General features: G+C 45.3%; 1 protein-coding gene across 3 annotated transcripts in view; it reads left to right on the top strand.

Annotated features, from left to right (window-relative positions):
- Window positions 1-20,945, top strand: part of DVL1 (dishevelled segment polarity protein 1) — a 69,877-nt gene extending 48,932 nt beyond the window's left edge. Inside the window, exons 6-16 of one of the 3 annotated variants that reach the window (XM_061450248.1) lie at window positions 4,721-4,814; window positions 6,182-6,251; window positions 6,991-7,130; window positions 7,418-7,494; window positions 7,971-8,038; window positions 9,047-9,196; window positions 11,973-12,104; window positions 12,825-12,992; window positions 13,410-13,616; window positions 14,901-14,947; window positions 16,463-16,602. In XM_061450248.1, the coding sequence (XP_061306232.1) occupies window positions 4,721-4,814; window positions 6,182-6,251; window positions 6,991-7,130; window positions 7,418-7,494; window positions 7,971-8,038; window positions 9,047-9,196; window positions 11,973-12,104; window positions 12,825-12,992; window positions 13,410-13,616; window positions 14,901-14,911 (1,117 nt within the window). In that variant the 3' untranslated portion in view covers window positions 14,912-14,947; window positions 16,463-16,602. Of the gene's footprint in view, window positions 1-4,720; window positions 4,815-6,181; window positions 6,252-6,990; window positions 7,131-7,417; window positions 7,495-7,970; window positions 8,039-9,046; window positions 9,197-11,972; window positions 12,105-12,824; window positions 12,993-13,409; window positions 13,617-14,900; window positions 14,948-16,462 lie in introns of all 3 variants that reach the window. The other 2 variants (XM_061450247.1, XM_061450246.1) reach the window with 2 other exon arrangements.
- The last annotated feature ends 3,814 nt before the right edge of the window (window positions 20,946-24,759 follow it).

Here is a 24,759-nt window from a genome sequence, read left to right as displayed (position 1 = left end):
GAGCTGTGAAAACCCATTACAGATCCCTATTGTCAGAGAACAAGAAGATTACAGTTCTCTGGTGGTTCAGAGAGATCTGTAGCTAAAGCAAGTAAGGTGCAAGGTGATGTTCTTAAATTGTAGGTAGAATTGAAACAGTGAAGAACAACTGGTTCTGGAGATAGTTCAAAACACTTGCTGTGTTTACTAACAGATTATTTAGCCTGTTGATCTCAGTGGATCTGTTTGGTCTTGCAGACAGTCATAGCTTAAAAACCTGCTGAAGAACATCAGTCCCTTCAAATTCTCTTTAAAGCCTGGGTACTTCCAAAGGGTTGAGAGTGCAACCAAATGGTCCCGAGTTAGTTTCAAGAGCTGATTTTGCAGTTACAGTGAAGTTGCCCACACCTGAAGATACAGAAAATTGCCTTTCTGAATGCTTTGTACTTCACCTGAATGTTCATGTGCATGAAGAGTTGGCGAGATCAATAGTTAACCTGAATGTACTCTAAGCCTTCCTAAAGCCTCTAGGGCTTCTAACCCTCCTTCCCTCCCTAAAATATCAAGCCCACAAAAACAACAACAAGCCTGCAGCTCATTGAGTTTCTTGTACATAAATGAATCATTTCCATGGCAGCAAGATATGCAGTAGGGCAGGATTAGCACAGTCAGGGTGGCCTTTGAAGCACATTATGCCAGACCCAGCTAAATCTTTCTATATTAATAAAGTGAAGCTTCCTGCATCTGACCTGAGAAGAAAGAGACTCTTCGAAGCTGCTGTGCAGGCCTTTTCCTTTCTAGGTGAGGGCAGAAGCTTTTGGCACATGGAATAGCTGCCAGGCCAGCTAGTCAGGAAGAACAACTAAATGGAATGCTCCGAGGTATGCTGTTGTGATGCTGTTCTCAAGCAGATGAGGTATTGTGCTGGCAGGGCGAAGTTTTCTGTAGAGACAAATACAGCCAAATAGAAAATGGAGCATGCTCCAGACCTGCTGGAGACAGCAGCCTGGGGAAAAAGAGCTTGAAGGGGGTAAGTTTGTTTGATAATAGCGGGTGAATTCTGGTGGCAGAACCTGCCTTGTAAAGGAGATGGTACGTGGAGGAGGTCACTGAGAGAAGAAACGGGGTGTAAAGGATGTTACTGTCTTGGAAGTGAAGAGGCTGCAAGGATGAGGATGCTTTTCTAACGGCGTGTGTTTGATCTGGGTTTATTTTATTGCTAATTGGGAGCAGTCAGCAGAATGGGTAACTTCCAGCCCAATCCTGTTGGATGTTGTTGGGAAGCACTCTTTGTTTCAGTGAGTGACTGTTCACAGATCTTACAGGAGAGCACAGAACCCTTCGAGTGCTGTGAGTGCAATGATTTCTTTGCTTTGTTTTCATGTATGATGTATCTGAACGTTAGTGCTATGTGTAGGAAGCAGATGGGCTTTTGAGTGCAGGTTGATGTAGGGAGCTCATGGTGAACGTTACAGTAAGAGTCTTATTACTGGCTTCTGTTAAACAAATAAAGGTCTGGCAGCTCTGACATCTGGAGCTGTAGGATTATTGTCAGCAACTTGCAGTTAGTATTGTTGGTTCGATGTAACTAAAGTAATTGTTTCCATTTATCATTTAAGAAATTAACATTGGTTCTTTTTAGACTATATGAGCTTTCTTTAGCAAATTGTTACCTTTGTAACTTCCTTTGGGGAATGTGGATTGGACAAATTCCCATTATTTGTTCTAAAATTCTCTGGGATTTATTAGCCAGTAGCAAGCACAGGGAGATCACAGTTCTTACTCCAGATTTGTTTTCCAGCTTTGCGCTTGATGTATCCCAAAAGCTCAAATAGACCATAGTGTTTTGTTCATCAAATTGTAATAATAACTTTAAACTCATTTCTGGGGATACTTCAGAGATCAAATCTTATTCCTCATGAGAATAGGCTTGAGCTGCTGTTCAGCATCCAGGTAAGCCTAGAAAACAAGCTATGCGGTGCTTATGTGGGATTCAGCCAGGAAGCATAAAGGCTATGGAATTACAAGAAGGGATGATGGAGTGTACTGTAGCTACATGGAAACAGATATAAGCACCAAACCCATGTTTCTGCAGTGCCTTCTGATCATCAATTTTGTGCAACTAATGTGAGAGGCTGTTTTAGCTGGAGGAGTTTCTTCTCTGAAGCATTGTGTGTCCCCTTGGACTAAACCTGAGCTGTGGCTTTCCTAAGGAACCGATTCCCATTCCTCCAGCCTAACACTGAGTAGAATGGAAATAATACCGCAGAGAGACCTTCCCTTCTCACATGTCATCACCTGGTAACAGACCTGCAGGGGTTTGCCGATGAACTCGGGGTTTGTTGATTCAGTTTAAAAGAAACAGCCCAAATGTTTCCTGCTTGGAGGAAACTGAACTATCAGTCATGTATCGAAATGGAATGGATCGAGTAGGCTGACCCCCAAGTAGCCAAATAGGGAGGGCAAAAGTGAAGGAACAAGATGCTGATATTAGCGTTGTTCACCCCTTCAGCACGTCAGATGTGCTCTCTCTGCCTTTCTGCAGTGTCCTTAGACTTTTCTTCTCCCTTTCCAGTCCACCTTTTGCAGCTCAACCCTGATTATCTCTCTAAAGATAGTAATGAAAATAGTTTCATGTCCTGTACTTGATGATAGATTAAACTACCCCTTCTAAGGACTCGGAGTCAGACAGCAGTCCTAACTTCTACCTATGCTCAGTGCTACCTCAGACTAAAAGCTGGAAATAAAGGTTCTTTTTTCTTCTGAGCAATGCCATATTGTGCACTGGAGCAGCAGGAAGGAGTTGGCATAGCCAGTCTGCCTTGGCAGGCAGCAATCTGTGCTCTCTGGGATCAGGAAGAATATTAATGGAGGAGTAAACTAATGTATGAATTTAATAAATCCTCTTTATCCACAGTAACCATTAGAGGATGCCATTCTAGAAGGGTTGGTGACAGGAAGTATTGCATATTCCTGGAGTGATGCACACTGGGATAAAGCCAAAAAATATCCCGTCTCCCCAAAGCCTTTGAAGGTATTCTGTTGTTTGACTTGGGCTTATGCAGAAAAGCTCCCCCAGTCTTTGGCCTCCTTTCCTTTTTGCTGTCCAAAAGCAGGCAGGTTCAGTGTGGTGAGCCACATTCCTGTCTTCACATTCCCCTCAACTGGTGTGTGCTGGGAAGCTTTACCTGAATCCTACTGATGAGACATGCTGGGAGAGAAGAGGAAGAGAATGCAATCGGAGAGGAGATAGGAATAGGGAGAATATTGATAATAAACCATAGGAGGAGGGGTTTGTGTCAGTCTTTGCCAGTGCTTTCAAGATGAGTGGTGAATGCTGAAGAAATCCAGTTTTGGGATCCCTGCCTCAGGGAGCTCTGTATTTTTCCTCTTGAGAAGGTGAAACCTCAGCAAACCAGGTGCTGTGAGCTGCTTGCACGGATGGAGGACTATCAACTTGTTGATCTCTCTTGAAAATACCACCTCTTGGCTCTTTAATTTGCCTTGCTGGGAGGGGGAAAAAGGAGTGTGTGAGGTTAACATGCCTGAAATAGTTTAGTGAGCACAAAGGGAATGGCAGGAGATTCACACCCTCTGAGCAGTTCCATCATCTGAAACATTCCGCTTGGCTAAAACACGCCTCTCTGATGCAGGATGGGTTTCCCGGTGTGCTGGGTTGTCTTCTTCTTTTTGAAGTTGCTGGTACCCAGTTTTGCTTGAGGTATTCTCACATTCCTGCACGTGGCTCGACCTTTGAAGACAAGGACATGGAGACTAAGGAAAAAGACTGGCACTGTTTGCTTTGTGACAGTGCCAGTTCGGTTGTGTTACATAGGGGTGGGTATTTTTTAACCTTAGCTAATGATGGAGCATTACTGTGCCTTTGTTTTGCTATTTGTAACATAATAGATAGAGCTGTCTCTGTGGTGTTACATATCTGAAATCTAGGCTTTGTTCCAGGCTTCTGAAATGAATTTGGGCAAATCCATTTATGTCTTTTCTGTGTCTCGGTCCTCTATCTGCGAAATGAGAGTGATTAACATTCCTAACTCTTAGGGGGATCTTAAGCATTTCTCTGTAGAATGTGGCACATTGAGGTTCTACAAGTTCAAAGAGCCTGAAAAATAACCCACAACAAAATAAACCTGGCAGAATATGTAAAGGTAAATCCTACTCACTATTCCTGTCACTATTTGGTAGTAGCTATTAGCAACTGCTGCTTTATTTCATTGAAATCAAGCCCTTACTTTAAGTTCCCATTGACAGGGTAGATTCTTCATGTTGTCCTCTCAGAGCAGAGATAAAATCAGTGTTTAATGTATGGCTGTTCTTAGTGTGCCCTTTCCTTTGGGCCTGGACTCGGGACCACCTTTCAAGTAGTGGAAGGTGGCGACGTCTGCCCTTTGGGCGGTTAAATCAGGGTGATGCCTGCCTCTTGAGCTGTGGGTTGCACTCAGTCTTGCTCTCAAAAGAAAGTAAGTCAGTGAATTATGCTCTCTAATCCCTGCTGTAGTTCAGCTGGTTTCTTCTCTGCACTCCTAGGCGGAGGCTAAGGCACAGCACACCGGGGCTGAGCAGCAAGCCAGCAACAAGCACAGCAATACCTTGTGAGCTGGCTGATGGTCTCTTGTCTGGTTTGCTTTCTCCTGCTTTCTTAGGAAGCGGCCTTCTTTCAGCAGGGTGCAGAGGCATCAAATGGCTCAGCTTGACAGAGTTGACATTTACTCTCAATTTTTCTCAGGTTGAGTAGCTCCACGGAGCAAAGTACTTCATCCCGCCTCATCCGGAAGCATAAACGCAGGAGGAGGAAACAAAGGATGCGGCAAATTGACAGGGTAAGGTTGGCATCATCATTTTCAAGGAGGTGAACTGTGATCTGTGAGTGTAGCATGGGAATTGGGAAGGGATCCTATGAAGACAGGCTGAGAGAGTTGAGGCTGTTCAGCCTGGAGAAGAGAAGGCTGCATGGAGACCTCAGAGCAGCCTTCCAGTATCTGAAGGGGGGCTATAGGGATGCTGGGGAGGGACTCTTCATTAGGGACTGTAGTGACAGGACAAGGGGTAATGGGTTCAAACTGAAACAGAGGAAGTTTAGATTGGATCTAAGGAGGAAATTCTTTCCTGTGAGGGTGGTGAGGCACTGGAATGGGTTGCCCAGGGAGGTTGTGAATGCTCCATCCCTGGCAGTGTTCAAGGCCAGGTTGGACAAAGCCTTGGGTGCCATGGTTTAGTGTGAGCCCATGGCAGGGGGGTGGGAACTAGATGATCTTAAGGTCCTTTCCAACCCTAACCGTTCTATGATTCTATGGTCCAGAAGAGGTTTGTGCCCTGTTGAATTCATTGGACATGCTCCCTTTGGCTCCAGTCAATCCTAGGTTAAATCTCTAACATTTGAAGCTCTGCAGCACTAGGGTCAAGACTCATTTCTCCTCTCCCTTTCTGCTCTTACTGTTAAGTGATCACATTTCTTGTTGTCTCTTCCAAAACCAGCCTCTGCAGGAGAACCTCCATTATGCTATGTCTGTGGTTTTAAATGTATAAATTGCTGAGACTTGCACTCTGCTGGAAGGAGAAATAAGTTTATAGGAAATCACAGATCTCTTTTCTTGCCCTTTCCTGGGCTAGTCCTATGGTAACAGAATGAGGATGGTCCAAATGACAAGCTTGAAGTAACTGTTCTGTTCTCCTATAAATATCAGTGTTTACAGATGAAAGAATTGGTATATATGCATTTTATCACAAGATCTGATTTTAGAAGGTATTTGATAAGCACATTTATATTTCATTTTGGAGGGAGGGAGTGTCTGTCCTCTCAGTGCCTGAAGGATCATGTGTTGCTCACTCCTCTGTTAAGGGAGGAACTGTGGATGTAATAATTCACACTATACTGGGCACTTAGCTATTTAAATGCCTGCCTCTCAGTCATGGAGTGAGGAAGCAGAAATGATGCAATGGGAAGTGCACTTGAGAAACCCGAATGCAGGAACTTGCTCTGTGCGTATTTAAACAAATCTTTGGAGAACGTGCATATTATGTCCAGCTTTCTTTCCTTACAGCTTGTAAATGAAGAACAGTGGTTTCTGGATACTTTCCAGGTGGTAACCTATAAATCAGTGCCCACTGAATTCATCCTCAATGGTTATTTTTGGTGTCTTTATTCTGAGCCATTTAAAACCTTGAGATTTTTTGTTGTATTTTGCAGTCGTCTTCGTTCAGCAGCATCACTGATTCCACTATGTCCCTAAACATCATCACTGTCACACTCAACATGGGTAAGAGCATAAGCAATGTTTTTTTGATGATGAATTTCAAGTGACACAGATGTATTTTGTTATGTAGTGGCCTGTGGAGCCAGTAGAAGGCTCCTTCATTGGAAAGGATGCCAACTGGACTAAAGGGAATGGCAGATGAGAGTTGGTACTGAATTCCCAGTCCAGTACTGGATACCTCTGAGCTGTTTGCACAAACAGATTAATATTGTTTCCAAGAAGCCCAGGGAAGGAGCTGGAATTCCAGGATATGGAGCTCTGCTCTTGTTTCTAGGAAGGGTAAGGAGTCAGGCATTTAAGAGCAAGAGTAGAAGGTTTGCATTTCTGCTGCTCACACATTTCATTGTGCAGAGCTGCCAACTCAGCACCTTTCAGTAACACCAAATCCTTCCAGCCACTTTGAGGTGTGGAGAAAAAATTGCCTAATGCTGATGGGGTGCCTAATTTCTAGGTGTAGACATGTCTTTTCAATGTCGTTTCTCCTGGTGATGTTTTGAAAGTAACTTTTCAGTGTCCCGTATGGAAAAATAATGTCTTCAGCAGTGTTTTCCTGCTGCCTTTCCGTGAACGTGCCAGGCAGACACATGCCAATAGGGCAGCCTAATTGTGAGTCAGACAGGACCCTTGCTGATGTTTTGAGAGAACCGAGTTTTCAAACCTGAAGTAGCATGATGTTATCTATTCACTATCAATCACTTTGTTTGCTTTCCCCCCCCCTCCCCTCCACTTTCTATCTGTTTAGAAAAGTACAACTTCCTGGGAATCAGCATTGTAGGACAGAGCAATGACCGGGGTGATGGTGGCATATACATTGGCTCTATTATGAAAGGAGGGGCCGTGGCAGCAGATGGCCGAATCGAGCCAGGAGACATGCTTCTGCAGGTTGGTCCATGTCCAAACATACATGCTGAGGGCTTGTACACTGGTGGCTCTGCTCAGACATCCCACCAGATCAATGGGCTTCGGGATCAGTTAACAGCAGTCAGTCATACTCAGAGAAATGTGGCACAAAGACTGTTATCACTGAACTCTAATTCTTTGTGAGCTCTGAGAAGCAGCATTTCTGCAGCTGCTCAGAGGAATGGGAACAGTTATAAGGCAGATAACATTGGAAAGAGGTAATGAAAGTGTCTTTCACTTTCTGACCTCTGCTTTCTGCAACATTGCAGGTGAATGATGTCAATTTTGAGAACATGAGCAACGATGATGCAGTTCGGGTGTTACGGGAAATAGTCTCCAAACCAGGGTGAGCATCTTCCCAAATCTCTCGTTGCTTCTCCTCCATCTGCAGTTGTTGGTGTTGGGCAAGCCTCAGAAAAATCAGCATTTGGAGCTCAATAAGCAACCAGCTTATCTCAACTCTGAACATCTTGGTGTAACTGATGAGTAGGTGAGACTAGTTCCAAGGTGCCAGCCAAAGCCAACACAACCTAGGAGTTGCCTGGTTTCAGTAGCACTATTTGTTTATGCGATGGGTGTTTTAATAGCTCAAGAGCTGATCGTTTGACCAGATTTCAGCAGCAGTGCTCATGATCTGTGCAAAACCACCACCATCCTGGTACCTGTTCATACTGAAAATACTTGGACAAGCATCTCAAAAGCAGTCTGAGAATGTACTTGGCAGCTGTTGGGTAGGAATACGTTCGTTTTAGAGAGCTCATTGTAGCAGTTACAACCTCTGTAGGGAGAGTTGAGAGTCACCCTTGTTTTCTTTCTTCCTAGACCTATCAGCCTAACAGTAGCCAAATGCTGGGACCCTACTCCCAGGAGTTATTTCACCATCCCCAGGGGTGAGTACATACTTGTGCTCTTTGCTGGGTTCCTGTGGAGCCCTCAAGGTCCAGGGTATTTTCAGCTATTTTGGCCTCTAACAGATTGCCATTCCCTGCAAGTTTGGTGCTTTTAAGTTGGGTTGTGTTTTTTTTGGGAGGCAGGGGTTTGAGATCCTTTCAGTAGCTATAAAACATCTATGCTCGTGTGTCAAACACACAGATGCCTCCTACTGGTGAGTGCTCTGCTTAGGATACTGAAACCAGGGTGTTACCAGTCCTTCCAAGAAGATGAGGATAGTATTGTCCATTGAAATTAGTGCAATGGCCTGGTGCAGACTGTGGGAGCTCACCCAGTTAAGTCCTTAGGAATCGTAAGGAAAATCCCAGCTTGATAAATGACCTGCTATGTGCTCTTCTTAAGGCCTGAGTGTAATTTTCACTGACACTGGTCTCTTCAGCTGGTCTTTATATGTCTTACCTGTTTATCTTGAAAGACTATGCCAGTCCTAAAAGGTTTCATTGTGGCTGCTGAAAACATTGAGGGGAAAAGTCCGTGATGCTTCATCTCTGCAAATACAGAGCTCTAAAGCTGCTGTTCTGATTCACCTTCTGAGTGGTTATTTTGGATCCAAGACCCTTAGAAGTAGGGAGAGAACTTCCCATCACCTGGGGCAAAGCATTTGGTCATACTTTGTGTCATGGCGAAATGAGACTCTCTATCTCATTGTATGGAATAATAGTGAGAGATTAGTACTGGACTCATAGCTTCTTTCCCACACAGGGGAATACCTCCTACTGCAGCTACAGGAACAGGAATGTCATGGTTTTATCCTACTGTGTTATATCCAATTGCTAGAGGAATCCAGCTACTGCTGGCAAGGTGCTTTTTGTTCCCTTATGCTGGGACGATCTTAGTTGTACTGTCAGGACTTGTGTACCCTAAACCATTCCTTCTACTCTAGGTCTCTGTGTTTATTGCCGACCTGATTCCATGTCTCTCTTTCTCCCTTCCTGGTTGTCTTGCAGCTGAACCAGTGAGGCCAATTGATCCTGCAGCGTGGATCTCTCATACCACAGCCATGACGGGAGCGTACCCCCGTTACGGTATGAGCCCCTCCATGAGCATCACCACATCTACCAGCTCCTCACTAACAAGCTCAATTCCCGATTCGGAAAGTAAGTCACACTGCGGCCAGCACAGGGCAGGTGCCTTCTGCTCGGGGCCAGCAGTGCAGAGCTGTGCACAACCCAACCCCGGCCACAGGCACCATGAAAACGACAGCACCACACAACTCTTGAATGCTTTCTTAAATCTGTGATTCTTAGGGGGAGTATAAAGCCTTTCTCTGAAGGTCAGAAGTTAACCCAGTGGTTCACGTTCAGGAAGAGGTGGTTTCTGGTCCCTTTTAAAGTTACAAGGCAGGTCTCCACCTTTATTCCCCTTAGGTGAACGTGAGAGCTTCCTCCTTGCATTTGGTTTTTAATGAATTGACATGATTTACTTCCGGTAGATGTCACTGGATAATGATGGTAGCGGTGTAGCACATAGGAAATCTTCCACTGCTATTCACGTAGCCTTCTTTTATACTTTTTTATACTTCTACAATTAATTGAATAAGGAAAAACCAAATGTAATGTGCCCCTCAATCCTACTTTTAAAATAAAGGTTATCTGGGAGCAGAACCACATTTCTGGAGACAGCTTCTCATTTCTATGCCAGTGACTGACGGCGCTTCCTTTCCTGAATGCAAGAAAATGCAGAGGACCCCTGGCCTTTATTGTGACCCTCTGCTTAACACAGTTCAGTCCTGTTACCCCCCAGAACAGGGCAGGCAGCACCTCAGAGCCCCAGGTACAAAGTGTACCTGTTGTTTTTGACAGGAAAGACAGAGCTGGGGAGGAATGGAGGAGGAGAGGAGAGGCTGTGCACTGATACCTCAGAGAACCAAGAGCTTCCTTCAGCATGGAGGTTCTTGCTTTTTGTGTTCAGAAGTCTCTGTTTCAGATCCTCTGAGGCCAGAGTCACTGGTGTTTGAAACAAATAGCCTGTCTGTTCTACAGTGTCTGGCTGTGAAAGGGGAGGCAGTGAATTAATAGAGTCATCCTAGAGAAGCCTGTTTCATGGGTCCTTGTTTTAAGCACTGTGAACGTCTCCTGTTTTACTTTGTCTAGCAAGGCCAGGGTAATGCAAATGGACTAAAGGACTGCTTCCCTTCTGATTGGCATTCTTTTGCTCTCCAGCTTCCAGAGCCAAAGTGAAGTTACACCTGAAGCCTTTGCACAGCCACCATCACATTGATGCTAGTGATTAAAGCAGCTGGGATTCTGGGGCTGTACAAATCACCACCACCCAGTAGGAATCGCTCTGTGCTAGCTCTGTGTTTTGTTCAGAAACAGGACTATGCAAACCAAGGCAGACTGAGGTGTTTCATTATTGCTTCAAGAATACCTTATTTCTCAGCAGTGTTCTGGCTGATGCAGGAGAATGTTCTCTTGCAGTGGGTTGTGAGTGTTGAACTCTGCCTTGGCCAGTGTTGTTCTTTATATGTAGATCACAGGTCTCCAAGAAAATACAATCTATTGCTTCCCACATTCTTTACTTGAATATTGGTGTATTGGGCTTTTTCCACCCCCAGACAAACATGTTGCTTTTTGCCACTAACCAAACTAACTTAAAGCAAAAGCAAACTCTGTTTATTCAAGCTTTGGAAGTACCGAAACTGCGTGCAGAGATGCTCTGGGATGTTTACGTGCACTTTAGCAGCACACATACTGAAAGAAGCATTTTCAGCTCTCGTTGCTTCACGCTTCTTGTGCCTCTTATCAAAGTTTGGGGTTGCTGGAAAAGAACAAAATCGGTTCCCTTGTGCCTTGAAAGGTGGGTGATGTGGGAGCTGGGAGAAGCGAGGGGAGGAGGGCTTCTGAATTCCTGCTGGAACGGTCTGAAAACACAGGGTACATGTGCTCAAGTCATGAAAACATGAGTTTTGCTGGGCTGAGAAGATGGGAGCAGGAAGGAGGTGCTGTATCCAAAGAACATAGTCAGGATGATTGAGTACTGTGCAGAACACAAGGCTCGTGGGCTGTTGATCCCAGATTCATCCCACTGGGCTTTCAAGATAGGTGCCACTTTGTATGGTAGAGGAGTTTCTAAAGGAACTAGACTCCTCTGGGAGGCACCTGAGTTGAGCAGGGTGAATCTCAGCCCTGTTCTGGTTCTGTTCTGACAATCAATAAGCCAAGTACGAAGCCCCTGGTGAGGCTGCTCTGCCTCAAGAGTGTGTGAAGTATGGATTGAGCAGTGATGACTGCAGTTGGGGGTAGCAGTATTTGAAGTGTTCTGCAAGAAAGGTGCAGAGCAAAGTAATGCTGCACTGAGTGAGTTGTTACCTTGTAAAGCTGCCACCATTGGCATCCTGGAAGCTGTATTTTGAAGGAAACCCCTAGCCTTTACCCTGATGATGGAAGCTTTCTGTTCCAGTTTCAACACTCCCCAGTTATGCTGATGTCCAACTCTTAAATACCCAAATGGACATTGATTGAGACGTGGTTGTCATCTTTCTCCATGCAGATGGGCATTGGTCCCGACTGTTAACTCAAAAGCTAAACAACAAGCCAGAAAACCTTATCCTGCAGAGTTTTGCATTCAGTGCACTGAACTGTTGGGTGGGCAGAGGCTGTCCATGGCCTTCATGGGTTGAAGGAGTGCAGCACTGACCTGAAGTTAAGACGTGCAGGGACTCAGCATCTCAGTGACTGAACTGGTTACACTGAGCACAATCTGTGAAGAATTGGTGTGAAGTTTACAATTGATGAGGGTGCATTTGGGAACCTTTGGGTCTGGTTTTGCATCTGGTGGTGAACTGGAAACGTGTCATCCAAACCGGGAGCTGAGAAGTTGTTTTAGGACTCGTTTCATTTCAAGGAAGCATGTGACCTTTCTCTCTTTTAGAATTAGAAGAATCTCCCTTAACTGTGAAGAGTGACATGGCTACTATTGTCAAGGTGATGCAGCTACCAGACTCAGGCCTTGAAATTCGGGACAGGATGTGGTTGAAAATTACCATCTCCAATGCAGTGATAGGTAAGCAGCTCAAAGGGATGCTGGGGGGGGGGGAAGAAATCAGTGGGGTTTAGGAAGTAGGCTGAAGGGGCTATCTTTAGATTAACTTCTTTTTGCCTGTCTGTGACCTCTTATATGCCCTTGACTTAGGATTTGTGAGCAGCTCTTAAGCAAGACAGAAGAGAACTAACAGGTCATGTTTGAGCCTGGACAGCCAAGGCTACTGCATGCTCCAGGCAGCCACACAGCCCTAATAAAGCATCTTAATTAAATTACCACAGGTCTGCCTTTGATTCTCTTTGCCCTGTGACCTGAAGTGCTGCCATTTAGTCTGGGTTGTAGTTACCCTTTGCTGAGAAAGAGGAAAATCCAGGTCTTTGAAGGAAGATGACTCTCCGGTCACTTTTGTTCAGTAAATCCTGTGTCATTTTCATTACTGCAGCTCAGAAGGGGTTGAACAATGAAACTGTAGCATTTTCTGTGTGCTTATTTGGTGTCACTGTTAATGTAGTGTTCAAATGGATGCGAGATGATTCTTTGCTTGCTTTATTGATGTTTGGTGTAACTACTTCAGCACTCAGGCTGAGTCTTTGATCTTTTAAGCTCTTTGCAACAAGATTGCTGCCTGTTCATGTTTTTATTCAGTCCTAGGGGTCTGTGTGATAATGTGAACATTAGAAACCCATAAAGCTTGATTTGCCTCTGCTGATCCTGGGTCTCCTCTTTGTCTTCCCATTTTAGGAGCAGATGTGGTTGACTGGCTTTACACGCACGTGGAAGGCTTCAAAGACCGACGAGAGGCACGCAAATACGCCAGCAGCATGTTAAAACACGGCTACCTCAGGCACACTGTGAACAAAATCACCTTCTCAGAACAGTGCTATTATGTCTTTGGAGACCTCTGTGGCAGTAAGTTCCTCGTCTGTAAAGGGCAAAGAGGTGTGTGTGGTCTGCTCATAGGATGCACAGAGAGGGAATCCACAAATGGGTGTTCTGAAGCTACAGGACAAGAGGACCACTTGGAAGAGGATGAACTTAGCAAACAGGGCATTGCACTGAGGCTCAAGAAAGCAGGATTTATTTCTGGTGATGCCACAGACTTCCTGCTTGTCAGTCAGACTCCAGTTCCGAGCTGTAAAACGGGGATGATTCCTCATGATGGAAATGCTGGAAAGATACCTTGGTACCAGTGGTAGATACTAATGTCTAGCAGTTTTTTGAGTGATCCCTGGGGGCTGAGTCCCTCTGGTCCCTGTTGATGCTGTTAATGTGCAGGAGCCAGCTGCTGGGTAAGGACAGAGCCTTCACCTTTTCTCTCTTTTCCAGATATGGCTGCACTGAACCTTAACAATGGTTCCAGCGGAGCCTCGGATCAGGATACCCTTGCTCCACTTCCACATCCTGCTGCTCCCTGGCCATTAGGCCAAGGATACCCCTATCAGTATCCTCTGCCCCCTCCGTGTTTTCCGCCAGCGTACCAAGACCCAGGCTTTAGCTATGGAAGCGGCAGTGCAGGGAGCCAGCAAAGTGAAGGTAAGCTGATTCATCTGGGATTTATTCCTACAGCTGTCATTACCCCTAACCATTTGCTTGAGGTCCTTTGTGCTGTCTGTGCTCCTGTCTTGTGGATTTGTGTGCTACCTGCATGGATTCTGTGTATGTGATGGAGTGAGTTAGCCTTTCAGCTCTGTATTGAAACCGCCAGCGATGCTTTAAGCGAGTCAGCAGAACAGAATAGGATGGAAAAGATGCTCGTTATAGTTGTGCTGGAATTCTGAACCCCATGCAAAATGCCTGTGGGAGCTAGAGCCAAGCTGGTAGCATGGGTATCTGTTCTTTTCCTACCCAACAGCACCACATGTTAAACTACTGCTTGGGTAATGCTGATCAGGCCAACATTAATGACTCAGTTGTCCACCCTGTTAAAACAGGTAAACTGTTGCCCCCCTTTTAGAGGTCAGAGCCATTGCTAACGGTGGGGCACTTGATGTTGCTAGAAATTAGGCCATTTTGTTGCTGATGGAGCAGGGATTAGAACCAAGGGGCTCTTTGCTTTCATGTCAGTGCTCAGTACAAAAGGAAAATCACTCCCTTTTCTTGTGTGAGACAAGCATGAGGTGGCCAGCAGATGGTTTACAGGGCTGAAACACTGCTCACAGGGAGGAGAGTCTCTTTTGTAATACATGACAGGGCAAAAAAGGTAATACTGCATGGATTAAAAACCTGACCTCCTCCTTTCCTGCCCTAGGATAACTTTGGGTTCATTTTAAACCTCACTAAATAAAAATGATGTGGTTTTTGTCTGTACAGATGGTCTGGGGGGGTTTAAAATCATCTCCAGAGTGAGTTTGCTTTTGGAAATGCTGCCATTAAAGCAAGGGTGAGGATTCTGTGTGTTTTTGTGGTGAACATCCAGTAATTTGGATGCAGCTTCTTCTTGTTAACCACAGCCGGTTAGGTGCTGCAAAACAGTTCCCTAACAGGAACTTTTAGGCCTATTGAGCCCACCTTATCTCAGACTAAGAAGTGTCTGTGAGGAAGCTCACAGGGGTATCCAAAGCTTTCAGATCTGCAAGCTGCTTGTACTGGGAAGACTGTGATGATGTGTTTCTGAGGGATCATGAGATCTCTGCTGCTGGAATAGGAAAGGTTTGGTATTTCATCCATGCAATCTGTGTTACTGGCCAAAGAGAGCCTTGTGAAAGGCACCAAGGTGTTCAGTTTTGAAGGGTTTCAACACTTGTTCTTCTTTGGAAACTACACTTCTGTGTTGTTTCTTGTCTGTAACTGTTATTCCCTTGTTTTGTCCTGAGCAAGCGTTAGACTGAAGGATTCATAGAGGAATGGCTGACTCTAGGGGATTGGTAAGCTTCAAATGCCTCCATAACAATGAATTCACAGCATGATCATTTAGATTCTTGTGACCCAAATGTTTAGCTGTATTTTTTTTTCTTATTTATTCTTTATTTTTCCCTTTTTACTTGTCTTGGACCCTCAACCTGTCTCAATACAATAGTCCAATAGCGTGGCATTAGCCTGTCAACCTGTCTGGCCCCTGTGTGACTGTGCTGCAGCAGCTGCAGAGGGAATGGCATCAGGTACCTCATCTGTCAGTGAGATGGGAATATCCCATCACCACTCTCCTCACTGCCCTTCATACAATGAATAAATGAATAATCCCAGCTCCTGATTTATTAGTGATGTTGTCCGTATGGATTGCATTTATCTATGAGTGCCCTTCCACTGCTCCATATACTGAAAGGCACTTGAGCACTGCCCAGGTGTCTCAGGCAGGTATTAAGAGTACTGGGACATGAGACTGCATTGGGCACTCTCAATACAGAGTGTTAGAATTGGGTTTCTTCTGGACTCTCGCTTCTATGTGCCACGTTAGATCATAGCTGAATGCATCTGGTGAACAAGAGCCCTGCTCCAGAGCCCACTGGATGTCATATGTTTTGAGATTAACACAGTGTTTGGCAACAGAACGCATCAGGAGACAAAGATAGAGGCTATATTTGCTGTGGAAGGGTTAAGCTGTCCATTTTCTTCCACTGTGAACATGTGCCACACTGAGCTTACAGAGATCCTTCTTGGAGGTGATCTCTGTGTTGTTCTTTGGAGCCAGGCTGTACCAGTTGACCTGCTAACAGGTAGTTTCTCCTCTCTTCATTGTTAGTACGAGATTGTTATGAGACATTTGAAATGACAGCTCAGGGAGCACCTTACCTCTTCAGAAAGCTCACCTTAATGAATCTTTGTAGTGGAGGCAGCTGAATCCATATTAAGATCTCCAATGAAGCCAACAGAAGTCATACTTTGCTAAGATAGATTGGACCAGATGATCCTTGAGGTCCCTTCCAACCTGGATTCTATGATTTGACAGGACATCAGTTAACCGCAGGTGGTCTGTCCCTGCTATGACCAAGGATGGTAGAGAAGGCAAATGAGTTTCTTTTTGGGGAGCTTTTGCCCATAGAAGGTACCAGAGACAGTTACAACTACACTGACCCTTGTTGGCTTGAGTCAAAACCCAAATGCCTGCTTCTCCTTTCTGTTTCTGCTCCTCCCGTCCCTGCAGTCAGTGGGGAGGCAGCAGAGCAGATGGCTTTCAGTTCTGGTTCTGGGCTAGCTGCTGCTTTCACTGTGCAAGCTCTGAGGTGTCTACGTGTACCTGTGCATGGCACCACCTTGTCAGCTTTGTTCTACCAGCTGTCATTGCTGAATCCCCTAAGCCACCAGCAGCACGTTCGGACCTGGTTTTGTCATCACTGTTGCCATCACGATGCTCGTACCCGCATCGGTTGATGCAGGAGCCGCCAGCGAACGTGAGCTAATTCCTCCTTTTCCATGTATCCCTTCTCACCCGGGGCCTTTAGGAAGCAAAAGCAGCGGCTCGAACCGAAGCACCAGCGAGACCAGCAGGAGGGCTCTTGGCAGGGACAAGGACCGCAAGTCCAACGGCAGCGGCAGCGAGTCCGACCACACCGCCCGCAGCGGCGCCAGCGGCGTGCGGCGCGAGCGGCCCCTCAGCCAGCTCAGCCACCGGAGCCACGGCTCTGCCACCCACAGCGAGAGAAGCCACCACTCCTATGGGCCTCCAGGAGTGCCACCCCTCTACAACCTCCCCAAGCTGGGCTCCAAAGTCTATGGGACAAGCGGTCCCCCCGGAGGGCCCCCCGTAAGGGAACTGAGCTCCGTGCCTCCGGAGCTGACGGGGAGCCGGCAGTCCTTCCAGAAGGCTATGGGCAACCCTTGTGAATTCTTTGTTGACATCATGTGAGAGGAAGTGCCTTCAGACTCTGCTTGGGGAAGGGCTTGTTTGGGGTGGGATGGGGGATTATTTTGGGGCTGGGTGGGCAATCTGGTCATTGTCGAACGCGTGATGGAAGGACCTTGGCTGTCTTGCATGTCGCCCCTTCCTGGGTTGCAGTTGTGTTGCAGAAACATCAGCAAACCACACAAAATCCCCACCAAAAGGAACAACAGCAACAACAGTATCTCCTGGGATTGCTAAATACCAGCAAATCGATGGCATCTGTTCTTCATCCTGGGTTTGTTCCCCCCCCTCCCCCTTGTTTTTGGTTGTGAATGGCTGGTGTATATTCACATCTTAATGAGCTTTGGTAATTGTGGCACCTACTTCGATGCAATTAGTGTATCTTTTGGGCTGATTCAAAGACTCTTCTTTCCCATGACTTCTAAATTTCCAGTAATGCATAGGAGCACTTTTATTTTTCCCTGCTTTTTCCTCTTACAAGGCAAAAACTGACCGCTGGCTGGTATCTGTGATACTGCCTTGTCATGCTCGCTCTTGGATGCACATCAGCACTCTACGCAGCCGTGGCACCCGCAAGACAACACGTGCTTGGAAAGGAGCAGGCTCAAACCGATTCCTAGCAGAAGGCAAAGTTGTGGCTACCTTCTTCTGCTCACTAGGGAGTATAAATCGATCTTCCTTTGGTTTTCTTTGGGGTTGTTTTAGATACTCTTATCAAGGGAGTGCTGGAGTCTTGCTACTGTATGTGTTCATTGTGCAGAACTTGTAAAGTTATCTCATTGAGTATCCTGATAGTGACTTTGTAGCTGCAGTCTGGGCATTTCAGACACATCCCTGCTGACAGATGTGCCTGTTTCTTCTGGTCATATTATGCACTTGCTTACAGGTTGTAGAAGTTGTTTCCACACCGACAGGACAATTGCAGCTACACGATTCTCAGTGTAGCTGCAGCTTTTCCCTTTTGAAGGCAGACATTTATCCCACTCTAGCAGAGACGCAGGTAAATCCTGGCTCCCACTGGGACATGGCTATTCATTTTGATCACCTCTTTTTCTCCTCTTCGTTTCTGAGCAGTATCTATCCTTCTCTTTTTGTTTGACATAGGAACCTGGAGATGTCTAATCCCAATGGCAGTGTTACCCAAGGGATGGGGGCTATAGATGTTAGCAGTGAGGTGAGAGGGTGTTTTGAGAACAGTTCATAAATGGTACAATGAATGAACCTTTATACCTGACACAGAGTGAGCCCCATGCTAAAGCTCCTGCTGGGAAGCTCCGACTTAAGCAGCTGCTGTTGTATATCCCCATTACTCTGTTTTTCACTCTAAGGCTATGGATGCTTGATAAAGGATGTTCAGGAGCTTTCACTGATGTTTAAGAAGCCTTTCTCAAGTATCTGGATGAGGGCATGGTGAGAGCACACCCACACTGTTCCAGTGGCTCATCTAATGGGAACTGTGTGTTAAGCTGCATTTAGTGGCATTTGACCATGGGGCCGTGCCTCAGTTAAATCCTCTTTTGTGAGATACCTGCTTCTGGCAGGTTTTAGGGCAGGTGCTTTTAATTCAGTCTTTACTGTATATAAGCCTTTTCTTCACTGGTAAGAAGCTTCTTTTTGTTCTGTTCCATGCTTTATGGGTAGTGTGACTATCCGATGTGCATGTCAGAAGAGAACGTGTCTCTCTCACTATGTACATGGAGCTTTCATGCATGGAGGTTTTCACCTTTCACTCTTCCACCTGTCCATTTGGTATGTTACGTTTTTCACTGCTTCTTTTCTTACTACAGGTCTGTGTGTAAACCCATCCCTTTTACAAGAGTCAGAGTAACAGTTTCACATGTCTCTGGAGACTGATGTCTGACTTCCAGAGGGATCTAGGCGTTTGGGAAGCTGTTGGCACTCAGGCCGGGTACTGCGGTTACTTCTAAACGAGCTGAGTGGTTTGGGGGCAGTTTGCTTTACAAAAGCTACATCATGTTCCTGAAAATGGTGCTAACGCAGACTGCAGAGGTGGTGGTGGCTTCTTCAAAAGAATGACGCTACCTAAAGCTTGACTGGGCAACAGGATCCTTCTTTTCCCTTCCTCCTCCCAATAACACAGCAAAGATGCTGACTGCACTCAGTAAGTTGTTCGGACAGATTGACGCTTAAAGCAATGGAATAAATCAGGGTGAAAGAGTCCTGTAATGTGCTGTGTCTCCAGGAGGCACTGTTAAGGAGTCTGTGACTTTACTGACAATCACTTGTGGTTCTACTCTTAAATGAATTTCAACTTCTCTCATCTCTTCTATATTAGGATGTTTCTGGCCCACTTTGTCTTCAGGCAGAACTTCCAGGGCTGGGGGAAAAGTGTCATTCTTTAGTAAGCTGTTTCCAGAAGGGATTAAAGCTGGGGGCTGAGCTTTCACCCATGGAAGAAACCTATTTAATTTCCTTATGTCTTTGCAAGAGTTTACACACCTCCTGGGGTTTTATTTGTCTTCTTCTTGTTATGCTGTTGGCAGAATCTCTTCTGTGTCTTGCTGGTCTATGCTGCTACGTTGAAACGACTGTGTTATATACCTGTGTGTTTGTGGGTAACTCTGGGATGAGGCTGACAGTCCCTAACATAGGTGTGGGAAAGCTGAGGACATCAGGCTGCTAAATCCAGCCTGGAATAGCTTCACCCACAAGCAGGAATCCATTTCAGGCAAATGCTGGGTGCTCTGAATGTACTGACAGATCTGCTGGTTGGGTAATACTGTATAGTGTGTAGAACCTGCCATTTACAGAGAGCAGTAGGAGTATGTAAATGACCCTCCTGTGAACAGTGCAATACAGAATGGCCACTGTGTGTAAAACAGAAGCTTGATTTCCCTGCCCTGTAGTGTATAGTGGAGAGGCTGGTTTGAGTGAATGGAAGGTTAGGCCTGAACCATTGCTAGCTCTTAATGTTCAGAAGTGAACGGAGACAGGAGATATCCCAAATCCCACCCTTGGCTTTCGATGCATGTGCACGTGTCTTTGCAACAAGGGGGCTTAACTGTGCAAGTTTCTCCTATTGGGTACAGTACTACCTATAGAAGAAAGTGCCACTGATGCCCATGAAGCTACTCACAACAGGAAGCACTGAGCCAGGTGGAAGGGAGTTAGAGGGCTGGCATCCTGCAGAACTGTTTCTCTCACCAGGACCTAAAACTTTACTCTTTTAATGTCAAGTAACTGGCGCTGGCTGGGCACTAGAATTTTACCTGTGCCTTCTAACCACAGTGAGGAGTTGTGGGTTTGCTGTACAGGGCACTGAAAGAGCCTCAAAACAGGAGCCTTAAATAGTTGCCATTCTTGTTCTGGAAGCGAGACCCTCCCCACCTGCCTGTGCTCTGCATGTGTTGATGCCAATAACTTCACAAGGACTAACAGGTATGTTTGGAAGATCATAGAAGAGGGTGAGAAAACACTTTGGGCTGATGTCTCCTGTCCAGAGGAGGTAGTGCTATAGGGGTAGTGGTACCCACCCAGTGTATTAACTCTGAGGAGTAAGGTGTTTTGGCAAATAGTCTTAAAAGCACTGCAATTGTCTTTTACCTCCTGTTAATAAATCTACTTCTCCAAGGTAAGAATCCCCTGGACACTTTATCCAAAGGTCTATTGGATGGCAAGCAATGATGCACAGACATTGACTTTTGCTGTTATTTTTGTTCTGTTGAAATGGGCAGTCCCATCTGGAGACTTGACAGCTCATGAGTTGATGTAATTGTTTTTGGTTTGCATTTAACTGGATTGTAATGAGATTGACTTAAAATTATTAATTCTAATCAGTGATTAGAAATCCATGTAAAGAATTTTCTGTACAGTAGAGGAACAAAGTTACCTGATTTTAAATACTGAAACCCCAGACTATTGCCTATTCTAGAATTGGTTCTACTCAAAGAGTGACCTCTTATTAGCATGGACTGCACTGTTCCTGTTAAATGTCTATTGCATAATTGAATTCTTTTTTGTAGATATTGTATTAAAACCCAAGTGTCTGTATAGTTAATATATAGCTGCTTATGTGTAAATGCTATTTTAAACACTAAAAAGCTTTTAATTTTATGTGATAACCACAGTGTATGTCTTCAGTTCTTTGCACTACTGCATTATCTTTTATACCAGAATGATGAAATACTGGTTGAATCTTGCTCTTTTTTCCCTGCCACACTGAAGCTTCACAGGAGATGATGCTCAGGAGCTACCAACTGGGAGTTCTGGGATTCCAGGGTACTTTGGAAGTGCTTCCAGTTCAAAGCATGACAGGAACCTGATCAGTGTTCATCACTAAACCAGGTCACGGATGATTGAAGTGCAGAGGCCTGGCTCTTCCATGCAGGTTAAATGCCCTGTGGCACAAGGCCCTGCCGTTCATCAGAGCTGTAGCTCTGAGCTAATGACTAATACACTGGCACAGAGCTTGTGCTTTCCTCTTGAATTGCCCTTCTTAATATTGAGCTTCTCCCTCTCACAGCTTGGCAGGGGTAGGTGTACAGGAAAGGCTGGAGGAAGTCTGTGGAAGTAAAAGGATACATCCTGTTACAAAGACCATGAGCTGGAACATGTTTTCCTGCCTGCAGACCCAGGAGATGAATCTGCTGGTAGAGCCCATCAGTGTATTCAGCTGTTCCATGTGAATATTCCCTTCTTCTGGACTGTGCACATGCACTCCAGCAGAGACAAGCTAGGATCATTAGGACACCACTTTGCAGACTAACTGGTAAGCCTTAAATCAGTGTATTTGTCACGCAACATAAGGACAAAGTCTGAGTGGTTCATGCACAAAGAACAGCTTGATGAGGCACGTTCCCTCTTCTTAGCTGGTAGAGATCAAACAGCAAAGGGAGGGACAAAGCAGCAGTTATTATGGAAGCACCCACTATAAATGGTGCAGTTCTGCAGCAGATTTATAGCAAGAGCCTATGAGAAAGCCTTAAGAATTCCCCATCTTCTCCTTCTGAAACCATATTTATTTACATAGGGTACAAAAAGTTCTAGCCAGCATTTTCCCAGGTAATATGAAATGATCAGAGTTTTGGACATGTTCTTTTACTGAGGCTAATGGACTCCAGCTGAGCTGGTTTGAATTGTCTGCAGGTGTCTCCAACTGCTTGAGTACTTTAATCAGCTGCTTTGCCCTTCCTTCCTCTTCCCCTTCCACCTAAAGGAAAACTCGGTCTGTGGTGGCTGTAGCTCTGCTGCCAGAAAGAAGCAATAGAGCTAAATAGGGCATTTTTCCTTCTCTATTTCTGGAATGATGAGCCAAAGCTACTTAATGCTTCTCTGCTATGAAATCACAGCACTGGAGTGAGGAGAACTGCTGAGATCCTCGGGTGCAACAATGTGCTCATGAAGACTTGCTGAGGTCTCCAGAAACAAGGATTTCCAGTCTTGAGGTGAGATTTTTGCTGGTTTGAATGAATCTGAGCACTGTTTTTGTCAAATATCTCATGTTTTTCCTCAAGTACATCAGGAGAGTTTTATCTTCAGGTGGCCACAAAACTGCCTGCAGTGCTCTGCAGTGCACCACAAAGCTCTTCACTTAACAAAGAGAATATTCCCTGGTTTGGATGAATTTGCAGATTCCTTAATGGAGCTGAATTGATGAGTAAACTTCCAATACCATGTAGTGCATAGATGGAAAAGCTTCAATGTATGGAATAAAAGAGCAGTAGAGTTGCTTGTCAAAGTGAGTGGGGAAGATAAAAGATCTCAGTGATGTGACCTGATTATTGCCTTGCTGCTGTTGGGTAGCAACGTGGAATAATGGTGCAGCTTCTCCATTTTCTCTTTGCATGGTTTGCCACTTCACATCTTGGTGCAGAAGGAGAGTGGAATAAGGGTTGTTTAAAGGATAAAAAGTTACTGTGAAGAGCCTTTTGCTAAGATATTTCTGGTTTCACTTGGAGGAAGCACTTGGCTGGTTGCTTCATTTCAGTATCACACAATGAGCTTCTTAACAACTGTGTTGGAGCCTAATTGTGCTTTGAAAGAATAAGTATGGTGGTATTGGTTAAAAAGTGTTGGATCAGGTTGTATCCTTTACTTTTGAACTGAAGGAGAGATGTCATCATTCCTCTCAGTATGATTAAAGATAAATCCTCTCCTGTATTGCATCTGCACTGTTAGGAAAAGTAAAGGTTGAGCGCTGGCTGCCACTTTCTTGACATGAAGAGGCACTACATGGCTAATATTTAATACCTGTTGGCTGATAGTTGGTAGCACAGTGTACCTGATGAGCCACCTCCTATTGCAGTAGTACTTGTGGTTTATAAGTAGACATTGAGACAATGCTGATTGGTACTGTGATGCTGTGTAATCCAACAGACCATCTCCTCTTTTCTTACTTGATCTCTGCCAAAGCTCTGGGCTGGCTGGTTTCTCTCCAGCCTTTTGGAAGGGCAGAGGTGTGTAATAAATGTGTATTCATGTGTATTACACTAAAGAGAAGGTTATAATAAGGATCAAAACTGGTGAACATCTTCGTTGGCTCTGGAAACACCTAAGACAAAAGGGAAGGTGCTGCTGCTGGGCTTTGTTAGGCAGGGATAAAGATCCTGCAGTCGTGAAGGTGAGCAGAGCAGGCCCAGGCCATCAGCTCCATCACCTGCGTACACAGCTGCATCACATAGGCTCTAATGAGTCCTAATAAATGCTTTGCAAGACCTAGAAAATGTGGACAAGTAAAGCAAAGGCACGGCAGCTGTGAGGCTGACAAGTGCTTTGTGATGACTCTTCTTTGAGGAATAAGTGATTGATTGATTTTGGGGAATGCCCCCCTGGGTAATCGCTGCTCCTCTGTGCTGATCTTTGTGTGGTTTTAGAGAGGGGAGGAACTTTGTGCCCTGCCTTTGGATAGTGTGCTTTGCACTCTTTGTTTCCGTGCCTCTCGTCCTCATTTCCATGCTCTTTGCAAACGCACGTTCATGAAGCACCAGTGGGTGAAGTGCAATTTGACTGGGTGCTGTACTCTTCATCTCGTGCGTGCAGCTGCCTGTGCGGAGCAGCGCAGCTCCTGTGCCTGTTGTGACAAAGCAGTCAAGGAAACACAAAAAGAAGTTGTTTTCCATGGAAAACGTGACACAAATTTGAGCATTGAGTTTGGGAAGTGCAGCTTTTTGTGTCATGGCAGAGATATCAAACTGGACTTCATACTGGAAGAGGTGAATGATGATAATGATTTATATTACTGTATCTAAGCTCGTACAGCATAATTTAGGTGACAAACATCCCAGTTTTACTGGGATTCTGGCCTGAATAACTACAATTGTTCTGAGTTGGAATGAAACTGTGAAATCTCTTGAGAAATACAGGTTCCATCTTGTGCTTTGTTTCAATAGGCAGTGATGTGTAAGGACCAGTGAATATGCTGCAGCGGGGTAGTGATGATATCATGAGCTACATGAGCAGTGGTTATCATCAGAAGCTTTGCTTGGCCTTTCCATCTTAAAACCAGAGAGGCTCCTTGGTCTGAACATGGTTGTTTCCCTGTACCTCAGTTTGTGTAGGACACATCCGTTTCTTTGTGTCCTCCTCTATGTTCGTAGCTTCCCATGTACCTTTCCAGGTATCCTCTAAACCTCAGTCCAAATAAGCAGAACTTCCTCAGTACCATACTGTGAAGGTGTGACCCCGCTGTTTAAATAGCAGCAAGAGGGCAGCCCAGAGGATCAGTGTCCTGTCACAGCATCTCATTTACAGGGACAGTGGGGACGGTTGTATCAGGGATCCTGGTAGCCACTAGAACCAGTTTCACAGCCCATTTGCATTGACTGTAGGGTAAAAAAGAGACCCAGAGCTGTTAGGATGTCATTGACTCCATATTTAATAAGGTGGGTGCACAGACACACTAGATACATGTACAGATTGCAAGGACAGAGCGGCAGT

The sequence above is a fragment of the Pezoporus flaviventris genome, unplaced genomic scaffold, assembly GCF_033815535.1.
Source record: "Pezoporus flaviventris isolate CSIRO_AGI_PZ_B2104156 unplaced genomic scaffold, CSIRO_AGI_Pfla_v1 ptg000009l, whole genome shotgun sequence".
Classification (NCBI taxonomy): Eukaryota; Metazoa; Chordata; class Aves; order Psittaciformes; family Psittacidae; genus Pezoporus; species Pezoporus flaviventris.
The sequence above is the reverse complement of the archived record's forward strand: the minus strand, read 5'-3'. Positions and strand labels throughout refer to the sequence as shown.